The 24,538-nt window shown below is 39.7% G+C and overlaps 2 protein-coding genes across 7 annotated transcripts in view; one reads left to right on the forward strand and one right to left on the reverse strand.

Moving 5' to 3' along the window:
- Nucleotides 1-936: 936 nt before the first annotated feature.
- Nucleotides 937-22,480, reverse strand: KRIT1 (KRIT1 ankyrin repeat containing). 3 transcript variants are annotated; one of them, XM_061468460.1, is made up of 17 exons: nt 22,362-22,480; nt 21,319-21,437; nt 20,694-20,853; nt 19,290-19,382; nt 17,472-17,601; nt 15,239-15,482; nt 14,847-14,962; nt 14,284-14,427; nt 13,068-13,224; nt 12,682-12,789; nt 10,943-11,099; nt 7,465-7,616; nt 6,655-6,821; nt 4,477-4,564; nt 3,062-3,268; nt 2,643-2,759; nt 937-2,178 (listed from the first exon to the last, which is right to left on the reverse strand). In XM_061468460.1, exons 2-17 carry the CDS (start codon nt 21,418-21,420, stop codon nt 2,110-2,112), a joined length of 2,211 nt encoding a protein of 736 aa, XP_061324444.1. In that variant the 5' UTR covers nt 21,421-21,437; nt 22,362-22,480; the 3' UTR covers nt 937-2,109. The 3 variants fall into 3 exon arrangements, with proteins under 3 accessions (XP_061324444.1, XP_061324445.1, XP_061324446.1); XM_061468461.1 differs by lacking the exon at nt 22,362-22,480 and having other exon boundaries at nt 20,694-20,837; XM_061468462.1 differs by lacking the exon at nt 22,362-22,480 and having other exon boundaries at nt 20,694-20,892; nt 21,319-21,371.
- Nucleotides 22,481-23,609: 1,129 nt separating this feature from the next.
- Nucleotides 23,610-24,538, forward strand: part of ANKIB1 (ankyrin repeat and IBR domain containing 1) — a 96,855-nt gene continuing 95,926 nt past the window's right edge. For all 4 annotated transcript variants that reach the window (XM_061468465.1, XM_061468464.1, XM_061468468.1 and 1 more), the window contains exon 1: nt 23,610-24,154. The gene's annotated coding sequence lies outside the window, so the exon portion shown is untranslated. The remainder of the gene's footprint in view (nt 24,155-24,538) is intronic.

The following is a 24,538-nucleotide window of genomic DNA, read 5'->3' on the forward strand; positions in this document are numbered from 1 at the left end:
CACGGCTGTGTTCCCGAGGGTGCGTGTGCGCCGCGGCCCTTCGCGCTCCCAACGGAGGTCCTGAGCTCCAGGCTCCTCGGGGTGGCCGTGACCGCCTCGGTGGCCCTAGCGCCTTCCTCTGAAGCACGTCTCACGCCTGCGGCAGCAGGCTGGGGGAAACGCCCGTGGGCGGTGTGCGTGGGGGTGGTCATCCCCCTGTACTGGGCACTGGTTAGGCCGCGCCTCCAGTAGTGTGTTCATCTCTGGTTTGCCGTGACTAACGTTTTCCAGTTTTCTTGATGAATTCCCGAGTTGTTTCAGAGGTGCACAACCTTAATTTGTAGTCACCATGGGCCCCTTGCTATGACCGCCTCTTGCCATCTTCCCACATACCTTGCAAAGGTAAGCCTGTTACAAAATACTGGTCTTTCGTGGTAACACCTGCTTGGTAAGACATACTGCTGGGTGCAGTAATAAACAACAACAAACATTACTTGTTGCAAACTATTTATTAGGTAGCAATAAATAAGTTAGCAGAAAGGACTATACAGCAGTAAGGCATATTAATAGTATTGTTAAGTATGCAACTGACACATTTTAACATACTTCCTGTAGTTTTCTAACAAAGTGCTATGTAGAGAAGTGTATTTCTGATGCCAGAGCCAAGTGATAGCCAGGATGGCTGCATTACGAAGGACCTGTTTTATTATTTACCTTAAAGATAACACTCCATGAAGAGTTACTGGTATTTATGCCAGTGAGATTTAAGTAAAAAAGTATAGCTTGCTAAGAAGATTACAAAATGTCTCCTGTTTTCTTAACTGCTTACTACTTTTATCTCTTAACCTGCACTTGCTAGTTGTAAGGTGTAAAGTTACTACACAAGAGCACAGCTTCTAACATTCATTTTTGCTTTTATTTGAAAACTTAGAGGCAAGTGCTAATTTTGTTTAAAAAAAAAAAACTTCTTTACAAAATATTGCACACTAGTTTAGCATGCAGTTTACGTGGAAGAAACAGTCAAGTGCACTTAAAATCCTGAAATACAACCAGAAATTTTGAAGAGTTGTGTTATGGATACTATTTTAATGTACAAAGATATGTTTCAGATTGCATAGGGTCCCAGCTCATTGAGACCCAGTCCTGACTCTGCATAGACCAGGCAGGTGCTTACCAACTGTGTCTGACTTCCTTGGAATATAAATCTTCATTTCTGCATCCTGCACTGCTTGTAGCCTCAAGAAACTTAAGTAATCGGTAGGAAAATTAGTTTTAACAGAAATAACTTAGTACCTCCTATCTGAGTTTTTATTACTGCATATGTACTGCAATCCAGGGTAAGATTTATTAAACTTTCTGAAGTCCTCTGAGTAAGATTCATTTGTAAATCTGTACCTCCTTCTCCTCTATATACACATCTTATATTGCACAGCAAAAGTAAAAATCCATTATTTAAAAAACAAACCAACCCAAGCATGCTAAACATTTAATATGGCTTCTGAGTGATTTAAAGTTATTTCCCTTTTGACATCCTCATGCAATATTTTAGAATAAATATGAATATAAAGTATGAGAAAGTTAAGACTAAACCCAAAGCCAGCTGTAACATTTTTCAGAAATCAAATAAAAAGCAAGTTTATCAAAAGTAGTTGCTCAAAGGTCTAACTGGTCACACTTACCAACAGCATCTTAAAAAAGTGGGTCTACAAAATACTGTAACATATACAGCCTCCTAGATGTTCCACAGAACAACATGAAAAGTACATAGGTTAACTGAGACTTGCTTAATGGCACTGGTTCTCCCATAGTCCTATGGGAACAAAAGCCTTACTTGATTCATGTGTGTCCATCTCAGTCAACCATTTACATTTCATTAGCTTTATTGGTTAAGCTCAAGCCCTACAATAGCTTATGTATGAACCACAAAAATATTTATAAAAATAATAGATACATTGTATAGGTTTTTTTAAAAAATAAACCATGCAGCTTCTGTACAAAGTTAAAAAACTGTACAAACTGACTTCTGTATTGTGTAAAATTCATGTACATGGAAGCCTTCTGTTATGAGGAGACATAAGTTGGTTTTTGCTTCGCCATCAGATGCAGTTTCAGAACTACTGTTCATTTCCATCATTCATTTCTTTCACTTGGCATTAACTGGCCATTTAATTTCATCAAAAGTTTCACGACGAGACCTGCCTTTATAAAGGTATAAAATTCTCTCAGCATTTTGGAACTGTGAAGGATCAAGTGTATGACAAATGCAACTAGATAAGAATAGTAAGTTAGAAGTTGCATTTTAAAAATAAGGAAAATAAACCCTTGATTTTTCTCAGCTATCAGGAAGTGCTTTTTAAAATACTCAATCACTTCCCCTGTAACCACCTTAATACATAGGAATCAAAAGCAACTACTGTGAAAGTATGCAAAATACTCAAAGGAGTCACAACACATGTTAACATGGCATATTACCACCCATGCAGGCTACGGTAAACCATTTTCCTTCAGGCACCCCCAAACACTATCAAAAGTTGCTGGATTTACAGGGGTGCAGCTTAGGCTTCTTTTATCCTGTACAAGGGTGGTCAGTCTCAAGAGGAGATGCATGCATCTAGTTTAGGAAAAATAACTGAACATGAACAATGAAAAATTACAATGCTTACCTGTTTGGTATGCACAATAAAGCTCATTTTGTTTTCCAAACTGTGGATTTGAAAACATGTATCTCCATCACCCAACTGCCACATAAAGCAACCATACTTGAGGCTGAGGAGTAAAGCCTACAATGAAATGTAAAAAACTGTCATTCAAAATATTTACAATACTTACACCCAGAACTTTGCTTCGTTCACTTAGACAGGATTCTGATTTTGTATATTCCACAATCCAGTTGTAGCTTATAAAGGAGTAAAGTGGAAAAATACAGGACTTTCTATTAGTAGTGCCTTATGAAAATCTTAAAATCTTTGAAATCTTCACAGTCAAGTTTAAACGGTTGCATGTGAAATGACTATTAGCACAAAGAATAAAAGAGAACAGAATTAAGCTTAACAGTTATTACTGGCAGTTCACTTAAGCTGACCTTTGTTTCCATGTTGAGGAGGTGCAGCCCTTTTACATTTACTCCTACATATACTTTAATCACTTTATGGCTACTTGAACTTGCTTTGGTGAATATCTGTCCTGTGAAAAAAGCTGCTCCGTAAGTAGGAATTTCCCAGCAATTCTGCAAGAACATGCGCTGAAGGTGGTGCATCTCTTTACTTACACCTTCGCTGGTGCTGAGATTCTAGAAAGAAAAGAACAGCAGCAATCAGTAAGTCTTCAAACAGCTGTGGTTACTTGAAGAACATCCACTATTTAGTGGAATTCCCACCAAACGCATGTTCCCAAAACACCTCCCCAGCAACCATTTTCCTACATCTACACTAAACACACACAGAAAGGCTGAAATGCCAAAAGAGACTGAGTCAGAAAGCAGATACCTGTACGAGCCTCAGAAACATGAGCCACAGACACCTAACCTCTGCAGGGCCTCAGAGTTTTGCCTCTCTCAGCAGTATGCCAGACTCATCATGGGTAAACTGCATTTAGTATCACTCATGTGATACTAAATGCATCTGATACTAAATGCACACCCCAAAATAATGGCCTAAGAGCAGAGGTCACGAAAGCAATTATCATTCTTGCATACTGTCTGATACAAGAAAGAGTAGAAACTACTCCTCTATGTGCTCTGCTACACCATGGTCTTAGGAAGACCAATATGATCCACTCCTTCATCTGTATTAGAAAGAAGAGGAATTATCCGCTGGTTTCTGACAAAAAAAAAAAAGTGTAAGCACCAAGAGAAAGTTTATGATTCCATAACCTCATCTCAAAAGAGGGACAAGGCTGAAAACATTCCCTGAGTGCCTCTGCAGTGTTCCCTGGCAGCTACCTTTAGCGACGCATGTCAGCCAGTACTGTTCTCACTCTGGCACACCCCACTTTCCCCACATTTTTTTATGATTTTTTTCATTAATTCCATCTTCAGGTGCCCCTGGCCCCCTGTGGAATCCACAGCCCTCAGTTAGATGTCATTTACAGAAGTAGCCCACATTTACAAATTTGGCTCAGTTAACTGCTCTAGTCAAAGGAGTTTGTGTGAGCACGTGGACATCAGCAGCATTATCAGATCCCTACCATACCAGCTACACTGGCAAACAGACTTTGTGGATCTATTGCTACAAGTCAGAGTAGAATTTTTTACATGTATGCCTGATCTGGCCCCAAACACTGAAGATAAATAGATGAAAATCATATTTACATCTAAAAACCAGATCAACTATAGTGGAGCAAGACAAACAGCATTCCAACAGCCCATCCAAAAATTAAGAGCATACACATTTCCAGCTTTATATACTAGTATTTTTTTTCATTAACTGACAACCAAACAGTCAAAAAAAAAAAAAATCTTTAAGACAGGATTTTCTACTATGTGATTACTTGTCTCACCTTGTATTCATGAAGTATCCTGTTTGTCCAGTGAGGAGCTTTACTTTTTAGTTTAGTGATTGGTACTATAGATTTAAGATTTTCTTCACTAAGAGAAAAACAAAGCAGAAAAATAAAGTTTTCTTCACTAAATAAAGTAAGGAGAAAGAACAATGTCTGCCAATTTGTATCTTCAAGTCTATTCAGCTAGACAGTCAGCTCCTACTCTATCTTGCCTCATTAGGTGAAAAGCTAAGTCTTCCTAAGATAGAGTGTAATTCTCAATTAATGGAAATCTAGCTTTGTGTTACGCACTTTGAGTGTACCACAGACACAGCAAGGAGAGGAAATGCTGGCAGCAGAACAGGCAAGTCTGGTCTTGATTACAGACCAGTTTGGTGAATTCCAATTTGGAAGCCAAAATTATATACAAACAGCCATTCACACCAGCACATCACATACTCAGAAAAGATGGCACCTTATACTCTTCCTTCCCTTCACTGCTGTATCAGCACCAGTGGCTTCGCCCAATTAATTTCCGTATGAAAATTGTATATTACACAACACGAAAGTGGAGCTGTTTATACGAAATGCCTTTTTAAAAACAAAAACACAGACAAAAAAATACCACTAAAAGGAAGACTTTACTGGTTTGCTTTTATGCACAATGAAAATAGTCTCAGAAAACTAGTGATGCAACCTATTCAGTAATTTTTAAACTGTATTTGGCAGTAACTGCATGTTACACCAAGCAAAAAACCCATCAAAAGACAATACATCCAGATCTTTGAGGTCAACGGTACTCATATACACAACAGCCTGGATATATATTTTTGAAATGGCAAGTCTTTTAATAAAGATTTATGTTGATTACAAAAAAAAAAAAATCAGTATCTTCTTCTGAAGAACAAGTCAAGGTATTTTCCAACATCTTTATTTGAATACAAATGGAAAGCATGCCCAAATGTCCGTATTATCTGGCCCAAACTACCTTTTCCAAGTAGTCCTGTCTATAGAGTCACAGATTTCCACTGAGCAGGATCAATGCAGAATCATACTGCTGATTTGCCTCCCTGCAGCTGCTGGGATTCAGCACAGGGTAGTTTCATATTAAGCACGTCTGTGTTTAAATGCACATTCCTTCAGGTGGGCAGTCCCATTTAAACCCAGTTCTCTTCATGCTCTATCTACCAACTGTGTAACTGAAGGACTCAGCAGCTGAATCTACTGAACACCCCACACGGAAGTTTTCCAGTCAGTGAGCTCATTCACCTGGCATACTCTGTAATGGTACAGTCTCTACACCTAACAGAAGGAAGACAAAGGAATGAACAATTGCAGTCAATATAGCCAGCCCTTTCAGAGGCAGCCCCCACTTACATCAGAGTAACTGTAGCAGAAAATGCACCCTGATTTACTGATGGTGGAGAGCACAACCAAAAAACAGCAAGCCAAGACACCTCAGTTGATGCTGTGAATGAGAGGAGATGAGAAGTATAGTAGCATTCCACAAGCTGTTGTTAGATGAATGAACTGAGGTGGAGATGGTGGGGAGTGAAGATGCATGCATTAAGAGAACTGGAATCCTGATGTGCTCCAGATACTGATGTAGAAATGTACATGGGAGGAGGACAAAGCCATATCCCAGAACAGCTCAGCTTCTGTTGTGCTGGCACACAGACAGCAGGAGAGAGAAAACCACCATCTGGCAGAGCCCTGCTAGTGCTATGTTTCTGACCAATTTAGTGTAGCAGTTCACACACAAATGACAGAACAGAAATAGTATCTCTGCATGGCCTGTCCTCTTCAAAGAGGGAGGAAAGCCAATCCCAGAAGTTGGTCTAACTGGACATAGTAAGAGTTTTCTTCATCATTGTCCAAACATTCAGTCCTGTCAAAACCCTTCAATCATGTGAATACTATTACTCATTTTTTGGCATAAATGTATCTTGGTATAGACTTACAGAATACAGAACTCTCCATCCCTCTGCCTGGGACTACAATAAGTAAGATTAAATGTTTTTCAGACCCCATGTCCAGCTTCTGTTAATGCTACAAGGGTTATGTGGTTACTGTGAACTGTTGCTCAGTGATGGAAAAATAATAAATATACCTAAAATTTGAGAGTTCCATAGTAAACACTATCTAAAAATACTTTATCTAAAACCATAATTTTAAATTTTAAATATATATACTTACTTTAGAAAGCCCTGTTTATGTTTCTTGCTCTCATAATTTCCATAGACTATTTGTAGAAGCAGACTGGCCAGTGTGATCAGCTTGGCATCAGGTGATGTATAGAAACCTTTCAGTAAATTGTATCTGGCTTCATCAAAAAGGATAAGAATAGCCAGTGGATCCTCAATCTGTTAAAAAGATTTAAATATGATCTATTTGTAAAAGCACATGATCTTATAAACTGTATATATATATATATATATACACACACAAGCTATAATTACAGTTCCCCACTGATCCAGAGACAGAAAACAAAGAACTGAACCTGCCTAAAGTATACATTTTACTAATGCTTTGTAGTAGAAAAAAAATAAGTTTCATTAACTTAATCCAACGCTTCATTGATCTAACACACAAATTAGAGGTGACTGACATACCATGCCCAATCCAAAGGTTCACAGAAATACTGACATCTGTGGTTTTTTTCTCTCATGAATGTATTTTGAATAATATGTTTGAGTAATTCCATTGAAATTGACCTATTAAATATCTTAAAAATCACTTCACAGGAAGAAAATTGGGCAGGTTGGTCTTAGCCGTATGACAGACAGAGACTGAGAGATACAGACTTACGATAAACAGAACAGTTGGGAAGGTGAGAGAGAGGGTGGGAAGGCAAGAAGGTGGGAAGAACATGAAGACTCTGTTACAAAAATGAGAGGTCAGGTTTAAATAAGTTTGGAAATTACTACAGTCATTAACACATAGCGTGTTGATCACCAGAGTGGCCTGACTGACCATGATTTCATGCTACCACTTCCAAGTGCAGACCTTTTTTTCTATTTCCAGTGGGAGTCTCACATCTCTTCTCAGGAAAAGCTGTGAAGTTTCCCTTTGAGGATCCAAGTTTGTCAGTTCAGTGAATATTTCGGGCCAATCTCGAATATGCTGCAAAGGCTTGTGATACGGCTTCAGCTGGAGGCCTGAAAAATAACAGGTTGGTTTTTTTTAAAGAAAATAAACAGAATAACCCAGCATACACACACATATATACATGATTATTAAATGCTGCATTAAAACCAGAGTATTTGAAACAGGACTCATTAACATTTCACTCTGTATTTTCTTAACTGTTATATATAAAAGGTTTTGAAGATACAGATTTATTGACAAAACTCTCAGCATCAATTCACTAAATGCACTAGTGATGAACCTTCGTTATTTTCAGCTTCTCAAGAGTGAAGTGGTATTTAAAAATTTAATGGAATACCAAGATGAAACTTAAAACAATAACAAACCACTAGAGACTGTTCTCTCATTTATTGTGGGAGAAATACAAAGTCCAGTAATCTTATTTTGGGCAGAAAAATACAGATATAGCTTTTCTGATCAACATATTTTCTATTTTGGGGTATATATAAACCATAAACTTCTCAGAACATGCTTTTTTTTTAATCTGTAAAACATCTTGATTTTTTAAAGGGTACAGTCATCCAATGTTTCATGTTCTCCTGCATACGTGAGAGCTGAGAAATTAATACAGAGCTTTTGACTACAGTCCTACTAGATACATACATTCAGTTACACTCATTTTGTTACCCTGCCTGTCCTTGTGATTCTTGGGTGGCTATTTTCTAGTAATGAGGAACTAAAAGGTTGTATCTGCCTCATCCTCACTGCTCTGGCTTTTACATTGTGACATTTCAAGTACATGAAAAAATTCAAATAACATGTTATAGTGCAACATCTTTTCACTGAGAATAATCAGTTCACTCAATTCATCCACCTTACATTCAAACACAGAAAAAAAATTATCTGTCCTACAAAGGAGAAAACTATGGTCTTTACAGTGGTACACAAACTGCAAGAAATACATTTTATAATGAAACTTGTCCATTAGTTGTTTGAAGCCATAAATCAGAAGCCAACTCATTTTCAAACTTATGCTAAATATCCAAGGAATTACTTGGGATAACACAAATAATGTATCCCCACAATTGCAAAGGTAATACTTCAATGATTTGAGTAAAACATGACATCCTATTTAGAAAAGGCACAAGCAGCAAGACTTAAACACTCAAACACTTCCTTTTCTTCCAGATATTAACAGCTAAGTTTAACTGGAGGCTACAGTAGTCATGTGACATACAGGGAGAAAAAGATTTAAAAAGCATGAAGAAAAGATTTCCTGCAATATTTACAGATTAAAAAAGCAAAGTAACAATGAACAATGCCACTGTAGGGGAAGTTTTACAACAGTAAATAAAATTTTAAAGGCAAGGCTTCTGTATTAATGGTACTGTCACAGCATTCTACCAGACCTGAATTGTGCTTTGTAAATGCACTATAATGTGTCCCACAGTTATGCTGCTGCAGTACTGTTTATCACATTTTCTGACAAAACACAAGTCGGAATCATTGACTCTTCTGTGGTTTGGTTTATTTTTTGCCACATATCTCACACTACAACAATCACCTACTTTTTATTTAAATTAGAAATACAAGAAAAAATAAAAAAGGAATAAAAATACATGAAATGTAGTAATGATGCTTTGCATGAGAATTCCCTCCCACCTATTATAAGGATGCTGGGGAGGGACATTTCATTACAGACTGTAGTGCTAGGACAGGGGATAATGGGTTAAAACTTAAACGAGGGAAGTTTAGATTGGATATAAGGAAGAAGTTCTTTACTGTAAGGGTGGTGAGGCACTGGAATGGGTTGCCCAGGGAAGCTGTGAATGCTCCATCCCTAGTGGTGTTCAAGGCCAGGTTGGACAGAGCCTTGGGTGACATGGTTTAGTGTGAGGTGTCCCAGCCCATGGCAGGGGGGTTGGAACTAGATGATCTTAAGGTCCTTTCCAGCCCAACTATTCAATGATTCTATGATTCTGTATCTGAAAACTCGTTTACCAAAATCATTTTGGTGCAAAACACACAGAAATTCGTATGATTAAAGGACCTAATGGAAAACAAAACAAAACACAATACCACCAAACAAAAAACCCTAGAAGCTATCATGAGAACTGGCTACCCTGGATTTGGAGAAGGCTGCGGTTCTACATGACTTATTTGCCTCGGTCTTCACTGGCAAATGCTCTGACCACACCACCCAAGTCTTGGAATGCAAACACAGGGACTGTGAGAATGAAGACCTTGGGCCCACTGTAGGAGAGGATCTGGTTTGAGACCATCTTAAGAACCTGAAAGTGCACAAGTCCATGGGACCCGAAGAAATCCATCCGCGGGTCCTGAAGGAGCTAGCAAATGAAGTTGCCAAGCCACTGTCCATCATATTTGAAAAATCATGGCAGTCAGGTGAAGTTCCTGACAACTGGAAAAAGGGAAATATAACCCCCATTTTCAAGAAGGAGAAAATAGATGACCCAGGGAACTACAAAGCAGTCAGTCTCACCTCTGTGCCTGGCAAAATCTTGGAGCAGATTCTCCTAGAAGGCATGCTAAGGCACATGAAAAATAAGGAAGAAGTTCTTTACTGTAAGGGTGGTGAGGTACTGGAATGGGTTGCTCAAAGACGTTGTGAGTGCTCCATCCCTGGCAGCGTTCAAGACCGGGCTGGACAGAACTCTGGGTGGCATGAATTTAGCATGAAGTGTCCCTGCCCATGGCAGGGGGGCTGGAACTTGATGATTTTAAGGTCCTTTCCAACCCTAACTATTCTATGATTCTAACAAACCAACCAGTAATCATCTTTACTAGTTTCAAACAGGTTAAACACTGGTAAAAACAACTACATGCATCCAATTTCAGAAACTCTGGGAAGAAAAATACCACCAAAATAAGGGTAAGTTAGCAGTAAGGAGTATGTCAGAAAAAGTGAATGGCAGTGTGTTTGTGACAGCAAAACAAAAAGGCAATCTGGACCTGCTTCACCTCCCCAAATGAAATACATTCTAGATCCCACAGTGATGTGGGCTCAGACCTTTTAGAGGTACCCAAAATGGTGGCTAAAATGAAGCAGCTTTCTATACCTCTGAAAGCACAGTTGGCAGACACTAAGCTGTAAAGGCTGACAGTTGATCTACTGGAGGAAAGCTTAAGCAGATGGAATAGAAAAATTTGTTTCACTGACTATGTAAAAGATACAAAGAATGAGACGTGTATTAAGAGTTTAGATACGTATTAACTCCTGAAGGATGGCTTTTAAAAGCAGAAAGAAAGAGGTTAATAGCGAACAGTCAAAGAGCATGCTTCCCATTTTCCTTAGAAAATACTATTTTTTCTAAAGGCAAGAAGTAAAAAAACCTATGATAAACTCTCAAGTATAATGATATTCCTTGTTACTTACTGAGGTTTTCAGAACAGATCCAGATAGTGAAGTATTGCTGAGTTTCTTGAGACAAACGCATCCCCTCCATTATCTGCTGTACAGTAGTATTGTTTCCATGTTTCAACTCAACGGAACGATAAGACCCATCCATACGATAAATACGTGCCTTTTCATACTACATAAAAATTAAAACATTATTAAACAACTTGTTAAAATCCTTTCTGTTGGTGCTTCTGGAGAGAAAAGCAATTTTACCATACTGCTGAGAATAAGAACATAGCACAACTCCTGCATATTTACTATTTATCAGAACTGCTTGTTTCATGTCCTACACAAGTCCTTATACTGTGCTTTTTACCCCAAGAAAGACCTTATTGATATTTTGAGGACTTCATTTCTGTTGAACTTAAAGGCAAGTAGGCATTTAAAGCTCCCTGAGAGATTTGGGCTCAACTGCCTATGCATAGCCTGCAATGTCCACTTCACTATTATTGACAAGTTATGAATTATTCCTTTTTATTAGACTATACTAAAAGACTTCTTAAAGGGAAACACTACCCTTTATACAGAGCCCAGTACAATAATAATACACTCTCAATGAAGATCTTTTGCAGTTCTGTAACAGAACTCCAATAGCCTTCACTGAATTGCATGTGGGCTCAGAGTATGCCTCCTGAAAGACGTACTTAAACATAAATCATGTGCTGAAAGCATATACACACAAGTCATAAATCTATGAAACGTCTTGTTTTCATCTCTCTAACAGGTTAATGTTTCAGCTGCTTGAATCAAAAAGTTGCAGGAATCTGTTATTTCCCTTCTTCAAATCTACTCAGTGGTCAAGAACTGATTCCTAAAATCTTCTGGAAAGATTAATGCCTTGGAAAATGACAGCTTATTGAAAATGAGACTGGATGGAAAACAGTCTGGTTTTGCTGCAGTAGTCACTGTGACTTCTGTTTAAGTGTTTGTTTTTTTTTAACATTTTAATTCAATAGTAGTAAGGGACAACACAGTATCACCTATTATGCTGTGAAATCTACTTGAAATATGTGTATTAGTGTTTTAGAGTCATTAGACACACATCTGCCGTTCCATCAACTGCATAAGAAGATCCCTAAAATACAGGATATCAATTCCTTCATTAACTGTTTTGGAAGACTCATTCATACACAGTGAAATTCAGATAATTTAAAACATCTTGAAAAATCGACAGGTTTACTGCCACCTACCTACAGAGACACAAATTACACCTGGAGTCAAAAAAAAAAAAAAAAAAGAAAAGAAAAAAACCAAGAGGTTTTATCTCATTTGGCTAATTTTAAATCTACTTCAGGATGAAAGGAATCGCATCATAAATTTTGTTTACTCTCCGGCTAGATCTCCACTGACTGCCAAGGAAGCTTACACCGACTAAGTGATGTAAAGCTTATTCTGCAGAAGCCTACATTTACCCAACTCCTGTTTAACAACTTGTAAGATGACAATGCAAAGAAAGCTGATGGTTGTATGACCAAAAATAGACATAAAATCAGTAGCTGATGTGATGCTCCTACAAATAAAATATCATGTTTGAAATCTTAAATGCATTTCTTGAGCAATAAACATAGAAACATTTAAAGACACAAACTAATTTACACTAACAATTTCAGTACACTGCACGTTTCCAATAACAGCTATACATGAACCTCTCTCTTCTACAAGTTTAGGTGTAAATTAAATACAAACTTTAAACAATTTAGAAAATAAGCTCATACAGGCTTATTTATGGCTTCCTTCAGCAGTTTTGCAGCTTCTTCCCACTCATTTTGTTTGTTCTCTTCACAGACATTCAGTGGAGATCTTCCTTGTTGATCAGTAATGTGCTATAAACAGAAACAGAAACACCAGTAATAGTTTTCGCTGGAGATAGGTAAACACGCACACATTTTTTGAGATAATTAAAATCCCTGATCTTAGTGCTCAAACACTGAACTGACAGAAAATGGGAAAAGTAGCAGTAATGAAAAATAGTTAACCATTATTTTGTAATCTCTCAACAGTATCAGTGTGCTTACACACTGTGATCTGGACAAAACATTCCACATACACACCTTAGCAGCTGTTGCTAAAACTGCTATTTCTATACACAAACAGAACTTACTCTGTCAATTTCTGGATGATTTAGTAGAATTTGTACTATTTCAGCATGCCCACCTCCAGCAGCAAAATGAAGAGGAGAACTGAGCTGGCCGTTCAAAAGATTGGGATTGCACTTCCCCTTCTCCAGGAGCATTCGAGTGGCTTCAACTTTTCCATACCTGAAGACAGGTTTAAATCGGAACAGACACAGCAAACATGTTTTTTCAGATAGTCATAAATATGGAAAGTGTATTTCCATGCTCTAAAGTTTTCAACTTTGAAATGACACCAAAGACAATGGAACTTTGGTGAGTTTGTAGAAATTAGTATCAGTTCTGTACTTCTTTGGTAACCATTGGTCTAGTAACCATTCATGGGATTCATTACAGGCAAGCCAAACCTTGCTTTAAACTAGCTAAATTTGGGTAGTTGCAGCATTTAAGTAATAGCAAAACAGAGTTCAGCCTTGCCTGAAAAAATCCCAAAACATAATCGTGTGAGAATCACAGTAAAGCTTCTGATTGTCATGCAGATGGATCCCAAGGACTCTTAAGCCTCACACTGGTAAATGTTGCATGTACTACCTATGCAAACTTTCTGACAAACACTAAAAATCAAGTAAGTTGGGTTGTGGGTTTTTTTATAACCAAGTTTGATTTTCATGTTATTCGTATCATCAGACTCCACAATAAATGCAAAGACTAACTTGAACAAAGATAAAACAAAAGCTTTCTTACAACTGAGGAAAGTTCTCAAGCACTTAGATTAAATCATCACAGAGTTATAGTCAGACAAGTTGACCTCTGTAGACCACCTAGTCCAACTTCCCACTCAAAACTTGACTGTCACCAAAACACGCTGTACTGTAAAACTGCTCACAGACTTTAACCAACAAAGACTGTAAAAGTTACCACACTAAACTAGACCTAGTATCTGCAAGAAGAATTAGAACAGGTGCTTCAGGACAGATACAGAAGGCAAGAAGTGTTTCATGATACAATCTCCACACCTGGTCTCCTCTGAAACCATTCAGACTGTAATTACCTCAAAACCTGAAGCAATCTTTCTCATCAGAAAGTTGACACTAACATAAATTAGAGTCAAAGTGTAAAAAGTCTAGAGAGGTTCTGATTTCTCATTTTTTGAGTCTGTATAATAAATTACAGAAATAATTTACACTAAAGAATCATGACAGCAAGAATATATTTGATTGGCAAAACTATATTCATCTGACTCACCAGCATGCATAATGGATAGGTGCCCAGTGGTCACTGTCTAACTGATTAACAGAAAACTTTTTATCCAGAAGGTGGCTTAGTAAATCAGAGTCGCCTTCACAAGCACTGCGATGGAGAGGGAAATCATCTACCCACTGGTGTTCCCTATGAATTAAAACAGTAAACATGAGGAAAACACAGTTCAGAAGTATTCCAATAGTTGAGAACACTGACTTCTTTAAAATTAGTAATATAGCACTAACTACATGAAGAATAAAAATGAAGCTCATGCAGTTAAATTGTGCCAGTATTCATACAACTAGATTTTTTGTCATGCAGTAGTCAAGCCACAGCTGTATTCATTATGCTAAGAAATGCTTCTCTAACATTTACAATTTAAACCTTTCTTGATCTGTCCTTTAATTGCTGTTTCAGTACATAGAGACTTCAAACAAAATATTTTTAAATATGTATTTATACAGTAACGTCCCACAGTAACAGGAATCTCATTCTGATCAAGTCTACCAAGTACTACTGTCATAAACAAAATTATCCATTAATGAAAAAGTAATGTAACATAATACTTGTCCTCCGTGACGCTGCTCATGCTACGTTGCCACTTTTCTCTTTTAGGAATCTGAATCTTTGAATAGTCTGGGGCTCCAAGACCAAAGTATGGATTTATTACCACTTTGTCAACCTGCAAAGACATAATTTAAACACAACTGAAAAAGTATCTTCCATAGATTTTGCTGAACAATCCTCCATCCAGGCTGGGTATTCTCTTGAAACCAAATTTCAATAGTAACATTTTATAATTAAAGAGAATTATGTTCAAATGTAAGGATTTGAAAACCATTTAGCAGTCACTGTGCAATAAAGAATTCTGATTAAACATAAAGCACATATTTGTATCAAGTAAATGAACTGTAAAACTGTGTGTTTCATGAATATAAAATGAAAATATAACTCTTACCCTATTAGTATACTGAAGGTCAGAGCCAAACAAAGGATTGTAGATACACATATCTGCTTTCTCCAGGGCCAGCATTTTACTCTTTATTTCCAGGGCAGTATAACCCATGTGCAGTGAGCTCTCTGTTTGACCAGGTTCTGTAGCATAGGCAGGGTTTATTACATTCGTTTTGATTCTCTCAAGAGGAGATGGTCTGAATAAAGCTGGGATGGAGTGAGACTGGGTGTGCCGCTCATCCAACCACCTGCAGGAGAGAATGGGCAAGTGATTAATTTTTGGGTAGAAAAGGACTATTTTGGTCATGCCTGCCCATTATTCTGTTTAATTAAGGGCTGCACTTATGATAATCGGCCATTTCAATAATGATTATTATTATAATGTGTACAGCCAAATTTACAGGACTAAATTAATCCTCAAATGTGAATTTTTTTTTTAACCAAATGTAGTTAAGCAAATACATTTGCTCAAACATATTTCCTGAAGACTCTCAAAGAAAATGAAATTATAAGCTAAGGTAAGAGTTTAACAGTGGTTATACTCAAAACACTTAACCACACTAACATGTCACAATTTTGCTTACTTTCAGTTTATCAGTATTACTTCCCTCAACATACAAATTTTGAAATATAAAGCAGTTTTTTAAAGGATGAGTTGAAGTTTCAATATCTATGCTTCTAATTCACGTGTTTCACTAGGGAGAGACAGGAAGAGGCAAAAAATCAGAAGGTCTCTTTCACATTTGCCTTTTCACAAAGCTGTGAAGGTTATTCTTTTAAGTATACTCCTACTGACAGTACAGAAGGGCTTTAGAGCCCCCTTACTCTGAGCTAGTGGTCAGCATGGCATACCTGCTGTATTTTTCCTGCCAGGAAACACAGGGCTCAGGACAAGTTATTCATCTCAGCTTTTGGATAAATGTATTTTCACCAAATTGCTAAATTATTTTACTTAAAAAGTGCCCAGTTCAACATTACACTAAGGACCAGGTTTGTATTTAGTTTTTTACACATTCTCACAAGCTTTGAGTACAGAGCATGTACTCTGCTAGAATACAATAAATTCCATTTAGTGATTTAGCCTGGAAACACAGTAAGTACATGCCTTGGAAAGATAGATCCACTGACAGACCACTTGGATCCACTGACAGGCCACTGTCCCAGAACCACATGTAAGCACGGCAGAGCATGGCCTGTAGTTCAATGCATGTGCTTAGGCCTGGATTTTTAAGTCCCAGATCCAAGCCATCATGTGCTGCAAAATCTGTATTACCTTCACTTACAGTCCTGCTAGGAAGGAGGACTGTAAAACTGGTCATTACACTATAAACATCCTCTTGTCCCTCTGAAGTATTTTCAGGCATTTTCTCTACATAGTTGGTAAATAGGTTAGTTATGGCAATTTGAATCTTTGGGAAGTGCGTTTCAGACTACATACATAGAGAATAATCAATATAAAAGATTTTTTATTATATTTCCAAGGCTTCTCTCATAAGGCTGTAAGGCTCATAACACATTTTAAGCAGAGATGGAATACATGGAAATAGCAAAATTCTACTATTAAACTGTAAAAATCCTGCAATTTTAGGTAGTAGCCTCTAACTTAGAATTTTTCATTAGTCTGGAGTTTCAGCTAACTTCATTAATGCAAATAAGTTCATACATAAGTATGTCTGGTATTTCTTTGTTAAGGGTACCTAAGAAAGACTAAAAGCTGCTTACATATTCAATTTTCAAACTACTATAAACCTGGCTAAACAAGTAATCACCTTTCTGAAAGTTAATTCCCTACTGCAAATTCATTTGTATGGCTGGGAAAGATACACTCCCTTTCTATAAGGAGGTTTAATTTAAATGCAAATCTTAATGGTATACAATTAACAGGGTATTTTTAATATACTCTGGCAAATACTCTTAAAGATGACAATTATGCCATTTACAGAAGATTAAACATTACTATTTTATGTGGTTTTACAAAACATTCATTGTAAGCAGGAACCTCCAGAAAGACACTTGATTTAGATAAGCACACCACTCAAGTTTGCTAAAAAGATTTACAGAAAGAGTTTGAAATTTGAAGTCAAGGTTTCAGCTTCTGATTAACATGAAGAAAATAACATAGTATCACAATGACTTCCTTCTTAATCACAAGAAGGCTATAAAAACTGTGTACTACATCTACAAATTATCTTGTTTAACTTCTATTTTAATGTATGTTTACAGATGGCATTTCTTACTTATCCAAGGCAATTAACATTTTTGCAGTAAGCGTAGCAAAATGGGTGCTGGATTCACTGCAGACTCTCATGATGTCTTGTAAACAATAGAACACAGGGCATCCAGGGCTGTAAGCGTATTTTGTATTATCTAAAAAGGAAACATTCTTAAGACACATCAAAGAGAAGAAAAATCATATTTTCCCTTCTGCAACTTTGTAGTTACACATTCATAGCCAACTGAGAGCATATTCTAACTTTAGACTAACTTAATGTTTTCCAAATGGCAATTACAGTATCACAGTATGCTAGAGATTGGAAGGGACCTCAAAAGATCATCTAGTCCAATCCCCCTGCCGGAGCAGGAACACCTAGATAAGGTTACACAGGAATGTGTCCAGGCGGGTTTTGAATGTCTCCAAAGAAGGACACTCCACAACCTCCCTGGGCAGCCTGTTCCAGTGTTCTGTCACCCTCGCTGAGGAGAAGTTTCTTCTCAAGTTTAAGTGGAACCTCTTGTGTTCCAGTTTGTACCCACTACCCCTTGTCCTATCATTGTTTGCCACTGAGTAGAGCCTGGCTCCATCCTCGTGACACTACCCCTTTATATATTTATAGACACTAATAAGGTCACCCCTCAGTCTCCTCCAAACCATAGAGACCCAGCTCACTCAGTGTTTCCTCATAAGGGAGATGCTCCACTCCCTTAATCATCTTAGTTGCCCTGCACTGGACTCTCTCCAGCAGCTCCCTGTCCTTCTTGAACTGAGGGGCCCAGAACTGGACACAATATTCCAGATGCGGTCTCACCAGGGCAGAGTAGAGGGGAAGGAGGACCTCTCTCAACCTACTAACCACCCCCCTTCTAATACACCCCAGGATGCCATTGGCCTTCTTGGCCACAAGGCCACAGTGTTGGCTCATGGTCATCCTGTCGTCCACTAGGACCCCCAGGTTCCTCTCCCCTACACTGCTCTCTAACAGGTCGTTTCCCAACCTATACTGGAACCTGGGGTTGTTCCTGCCCAGATGCAGGACTCTACACTTTCCCTTGTTATATTTCATCAAGTTATTCCCTGCCCAACTCTCCAACCTGTCCAGGTCTTGATGGAAATTACATCCAATCCTTAAGTAACAATTCACAACTCAACAGGGTAGCCTTAAAAACTGTCAAGTGTTCAGTTACTTTTCCATCAGTGTGATCAGATTCATCTGAGGAATTAATATTAAAATGTATACTGCTGTCAAAAAGAAGTAGGACTCAGGACTAGAAGAGGTATTTATATATTGGCAGTTACACAACGGTATTTATTTGATAGCTTTTATCCCTAAGGCCTATCATTAATGCAAAAATGAAGGTTTCCCCAAAATCACAGAGGCATTTTCTTGAGGCTTTTTTTTTTTCCTGACAAGCAATTTACTTTGCTTTCTACAGATTTAATTTACCATTCCTTATTCAAACCTGTTTACAGACTTCAATAAGCATTCTTCTCCAAGTAAAGAACAGCGAACTGTATAAGATGTCTTTCTCACACTTGCATTCAGTAAATTCTTTGCATGTTTTGAAACATAATCAACCGAACAAACACAGCTTAAAACGGAACTGTGCTATCGTTACAGAAACGAAGGCAATACATTACAAACAAGGGTTTTTTTCCTTAACTTTAAGTAACTTTTTCAAGTTTTCAATCATACAGAGAGAGGTTTCCACCTAAATGCAACTTTTAATGTTTAAAATACAGAAAATGTCATCTATCATATTCATAAAAATTCTTAATAAACCTTGAACTAAACTTCTGCTAAAATGGATGCAACTTCAGAAATTATGCTCAACATTACCTTTCACAACAGTTGGAACAATGTAAAGTGATGCCTCCTGGCCTGCCTTCTCCCCATCAAGAGGAAACTTCTTCATTAACACTACACGCTTTCCTAGCACAGTATTAAAAAAAGACCAAAAATCACTGATTAACCAACAAAACAAACTGTGTAGAGTTGGCTCTGAAAGCTCACCAAATCTAATCTTCCTAATTTCTAAGAAGAAAAAAATATTGTAAGATATTAAGTAAATCAAGCTAAGAAAATCTACATACATACCCATTAACATGAAAAATTACATGACTGCACCCCTTCTTTCATAGCAACTTTTCTATACCCCTGATGTTTTGCAGCTTTCACTCCCCAAACCACCTATCTTGAAGTAAAACAAGGCTCCTTCTGAAATAGGAAAGCACAGCTGCGTCTCTATTGCGTGTTAGGGTGAATGCTTTTTTCATATAGGGGTATGACGGTATCTTCCATGTTATCCTCCCTTTCACCCTTACAGAATTCAGCATTTTGTTTGTTTTTCTGACCTCAACTACATTTTTTAGCAGTGGCCGTACTACGCTGTGCATATTAATGCTTGGGGCCTCTGTGCAAGTCAATTTAAAACCCTCTAAACTGTGTAAGAAACAGATTTTGCTTTTACGTGGTATTCCTCAATGTGTATTAAGGCTGTTATCTTTGCTGCTCAACTAGCTTTATTAGGTCCATCCAACTCCAGTCACTGCCACCCACAACATTTATGCAGCGAGCTGTTTCTTTTCTAAACGGTTAGCACTGCATAGTCTTGTCCGTGCTGACAACTTTCCCAGTATAACTTTGCTTACAAAGCAGAGATGAGGTACACACACGCAAAAAAAGCGCTTTAGTCAGTATGGTTTATACCAATCTGGAAATTAAATGTGCTGGGTAAAACAATTTTGTCAGCACAAGCATGAGGTTCGTTCCCAGAACAGCTATGCAAAAACAGTGAAAAAGAAAATGTACTAATCAAATTATATCTGTAATACAGTTATGTCAGAAATACTTTCATTTAAATACTGTCTACTGAATAATGCTGTCTTTAGAACAGACTTTAGAGGTGATCAGTTCACTAGTTCATATTTAGGATAAAATTAAGGATTAAAAAGCTACTACAATCTGGTTTACCAAAGTTCAGCCGTAAATCTCAAATTGAGGTGAAGAAGTAGTGAAGACAAGCAAAGTTTCACTTTATAAAGCAGTTATAGAGCTGGAAGTAAAGGGAAACAAAGGTTTTAGCTGTATAGTTGCAATTTTTTTTTTCCCCATGAACCTCAAAACATACTTTATTTTTTAAAAAACTAATTTCACACTTTTGCATAACCTTTCCACACCCATTTAATTTTAAGAATATTTTTACAGAGCTATCAACAACAGATGAGATTAAAATGTTTTTACCTTTAATACCCTGATTGGCTGGTGAAATTGGTTTGGTGGCCTCTAACACATAATCCAAGATGCTCTGGGTTATCTCAGTGCCTCCCTGTAGTTTAGTTTCCAGCAAAACTTTCTTTCTTTTTTTCTTTTGGCCTTCAATGGGAACTTCAAGCAACAAAATCTTTCAAACAATAATGAAATCAAAGGAGTTTTAGTACAACTGAAACAAGCACAGAGGTTTGTTTTGTTGTTTGTTTTTTTTGGGGGGGCAGGGGGAAGAATGGGAGAGGAATTATTGTACCACTATAAAAGCAGTAACAAAATTCAGGAAGTACTGAATGTGGAGAAGCAGGATGTGAAGTCAGAATGACCTCCTTAACTGTAAGGTTAAAGACAAAAAGACAAGGCTGCACCCTTGTGCTGAGCAGCCCACAGGGCAAAACGCCCAGAAAAGAAATGAAACACAAAGATATTTCAAGACTGCAAAGTGTTCAAATACCATAAAGATGGGGCAATGCATAGCAGGTATATGACATACATAGACATTATTTAAATACACTTATTGTCAAATTTAATTTTCTGCTACAATATATTTACTGTAATTTATTATTTTTGTAAGTTAATAAATTAAAAAATATAGTTTTACTTCATAGGATTTAGCTCGATATTCCCGAGAATTCAGGCTAGCAGTATTTTTTGGACGAATCACAGCAACATACGCATCTCCAATGCTTTCTGGGTTTCCCATCTCTCCTTCTTTTACCACTGGAAAGAATGAATAAACAGGAAGTAAAGGGCCAGTTGATAAAAATTAAAAGAAAGATAATCCAACAGCGCACTGAACTTCAGGATGCAGGAATCCTGCCCACCAATTCTTTCCGTTATTCATTTATTTGTCTTTAGCTGGGGAAATACCAATGGTTGCTATAATTCTGTTTCCTTTTAATGAAAGGGGGAAATCCTATATCACATAGATTTAATACAAATAATCCTGTTCTCTAACCCACTTTTAAAATAAAAATAATGGTTGGGTTCTTTTTCCAGTTTGTAACTATTTTTCCCCAATTTGCAAACCAGACAAAAGGCCAAAGAAATTTAGCACTCTTAAAAATATATGAAATTTAAAAAAGAAAACCATTCTAAAGTGACAAGCACTGTAACTTACAAAAGCGCTGTAACAAAGGACTGCATTTCTGAGTTCCACAGGGATTTCAAGAAAGTACCTGATTTTCCAATCCCTTCCCCGAAGTAGAACACAATCTCTACAGCCCTAGTAACTAAACCGACAAAGCCACGCTGCAATATGGATTCATTTACTTTGTTTTACTTCAGTGGGACTGCAAACTTAATTTAAAGAGTTTTTGAAGGAATACATCTTCAGTTTTTGCAAAAAAGGGCAGAGGTTTTTAGATTTAAGGTAAAAGTTCCCTTTCCGTTTAACCCAAAGTGACAATGCCTGCAATTATAAAACTTCATGAAAATGGAAAAGGGAAACCTCCTACAGCTAAATCACTTCACTTATCAAATTTGAGGAAAAAGGTCTTATCTGGCCATTAACACCTTCCAGGTAATCATTGTCCTCATATGCAAATAAACCTCCTTTCATTCCACATCATCAAACAAGCACATACTTTCTGCAGTTTAATCCCTCCACAAGATATTTAAAGTTACTGTTTCTAGCTTCTTCACCTCTTCTAGGAGAAACAGGTCTTCAGATTCCCATGCCCCTAGTCCATCCAGTATTTTTGCTGGGATCAGACTACCTGAAAACGTATGAAAAAAAAAACAAATCAAAACACACAAAACAAACAAAAAAAAAAAACCAAGAACCCAACATAAATAACAGCATGCACATTTTCACTTTCAGTTTAGATAAATGCATTAGTTAGATGACTTAACGATAGTATGTAAACAGTAATGTCCAAATAGAAGCATCTATTGATTTACATTACAGTAGCATCTAGAAACATAAAATCAGCTGTGTCCCGAGTTGTGAGAGATCATACTTTGGGTTATTATAAGTTTTGAAAGGAAGAAGAAACAACCATCCCTTAGAGGCAGCTGGGAAAGGCATGCTTTCTTGGTTTCCTTAGGATATATAGGTTTGGGTCACAGGCTTGTGTGGAGAAAAACTGCACAGGGAGGGTGGTAGGTTACGATGGGGCAGGTGAACTCCCTCTGATACTGCCATGCCTTAAACCCTGAGCGGGGTGAGGATGCTTGGAAAGGTAGCCCAGAGAGCTGCGATCTAACTCCAGAAACCGAAACAGAGAATGAAGAGGGGTGGAGTTGCAAAGATGTGACAATAAAGATGCCCAGCTTCAGAAGGCAAAATGCTTCCCCGTTCCAGCGGACACAAGTCTGGAGAATATGCCTCAGCCGCCGCCGGCCCTCCCCGCCTCCCACACCCCCGCCGCTGGCCCCCACTCGCGACCACACCACCCCGCAAGAAAGACCATCCCGGCCCGCAGTGCGCAGGCCCCACCACCAAAGAGGGGACCGGCCTCCCCCGGAGAAGCACAACGGCCGGGAAGCGACCCTGCACCGCCAGGACCTCCCGCTCCTGCAGCAGCGGCCACCCCGCCACTTCGCGCCTCACGACCGAGAAGCGCCCCCCTGAACTTTCCTGGTCGCGCCCTGGAGCCGGCCGTGTACCGGGACCTCTGGGGCGGTGCTCACACCGCAGCCCAGCGGAGTGGGAAAGGCTGCCGCGTCCGCGGGACCGCCCCTCCGGGGTGACGGGCAGCGCCCCGGCCCTTCCGCTCGTTGCCTCCAACTCTCCCTTACCTTTCTCCGTGATGCCAGCCGTCATCTCTCCCAGCGCATTCTCTCGCCTCACACAGCGCCCAAGGCCCCGCGCCCGCGATGCGCCTCGTCTTGTCCGGCTCCGCCCCGCCCCATCCCCGCCCCGCTCCATCCCCGCCCCGCTCCCTCCCCCCGCTCGGCTGATCCGCTTCCCGTCAGAGCCCCGCGGCCCTCGGCTGCCGATGAGTTTCCGGGTCGGCGGCCTGAACTTGTGCTGCCGTCGCCGCCAGTTGTTGACCGCGGGCGGATAAAGAGAGAGGGAGAGAGAGAGAGAGACTAGGCTGTGGGTCGGGAGCATGAGGCTATGCTGGTGGGTGGGGAGGCGCTAAAGTGAGGCGGCTGCCCGGGCTCGGGGAGTGCCGCCGGCAGCTGTCAGCGCCGCCACGCCGCCAGGAGCCGCCGGTGAACAAAGGGGTAGCGAGACGGTGGCAGTCGCAGCGCCCTGCCTGCGCGGAGGGAGCCTCGCCACCGGGCGGGCGGGCACTCCTCCCCGCTGCAGCCGCTGAGGGACTGCCCGGCTGCCCGCATACTGGAGACCCGGCGGAGCGGGCACTCCAGAGGGCGGCGCATCCGGAGCGGAGCGAGGGAGAGGGAAGCAGCCGTTGAGCAAATGGAGGTGCTGAGTGGCGGGCGCGGAGGCGCCGGGAAGGGCCGGGGAGAGCCCCTGTGAGGAGCTGGTGAGTGCCCCGCGGCGCTGGCCGCGATCCCGGCGCCGCCTGTGGAGGCTCGGGTGGGATGCACGGGCCTGCGAGCGGGCGAGATGAGGCGAGTCCGGCAGCGGGCACAGCCGGGAGACTTCGCACATCTGGGCGGTGGCAGCCCGTCGCATCGCGGGTGGGGCGGGACGGGGGCATCTCAGCTCCGTCGGCAGCCGAGGGGAGCGGAGCGGAGGAGGTGAGAGCAAAGGGTGACTCCGGCGTGCGGAGGTAAACAGCCGGTTACCGAGGCTGGCCGTCCGCAGGGGCGGCGACGATACTGGTGTGGGGACGCGCCCCAATGGTCAGGGGTCTGTGGGAAAGTGTAATGGCGGGAGGTGGTGGGCCTTGGGCTGGGTGGTTATG

Source organism: Pezoporus flaviventris, unplaced genomic scaffold, assembly GCF_033815535.1.
Source record: "Pezoporus flaviventris isolate CSIRO_AGI_PZ_B2104156 unplaced genomic scaffold, CSIRO_AGI_Pfla_v1 ptg000047l, whole genome shotgun sequence".
NCBI classification, from domain to species: Eukaryota; Metazoa; Chordata; class Aves; order Psittaciformes; family Psittacidae; genus Pezoporus; species Pezoporus flaviventris.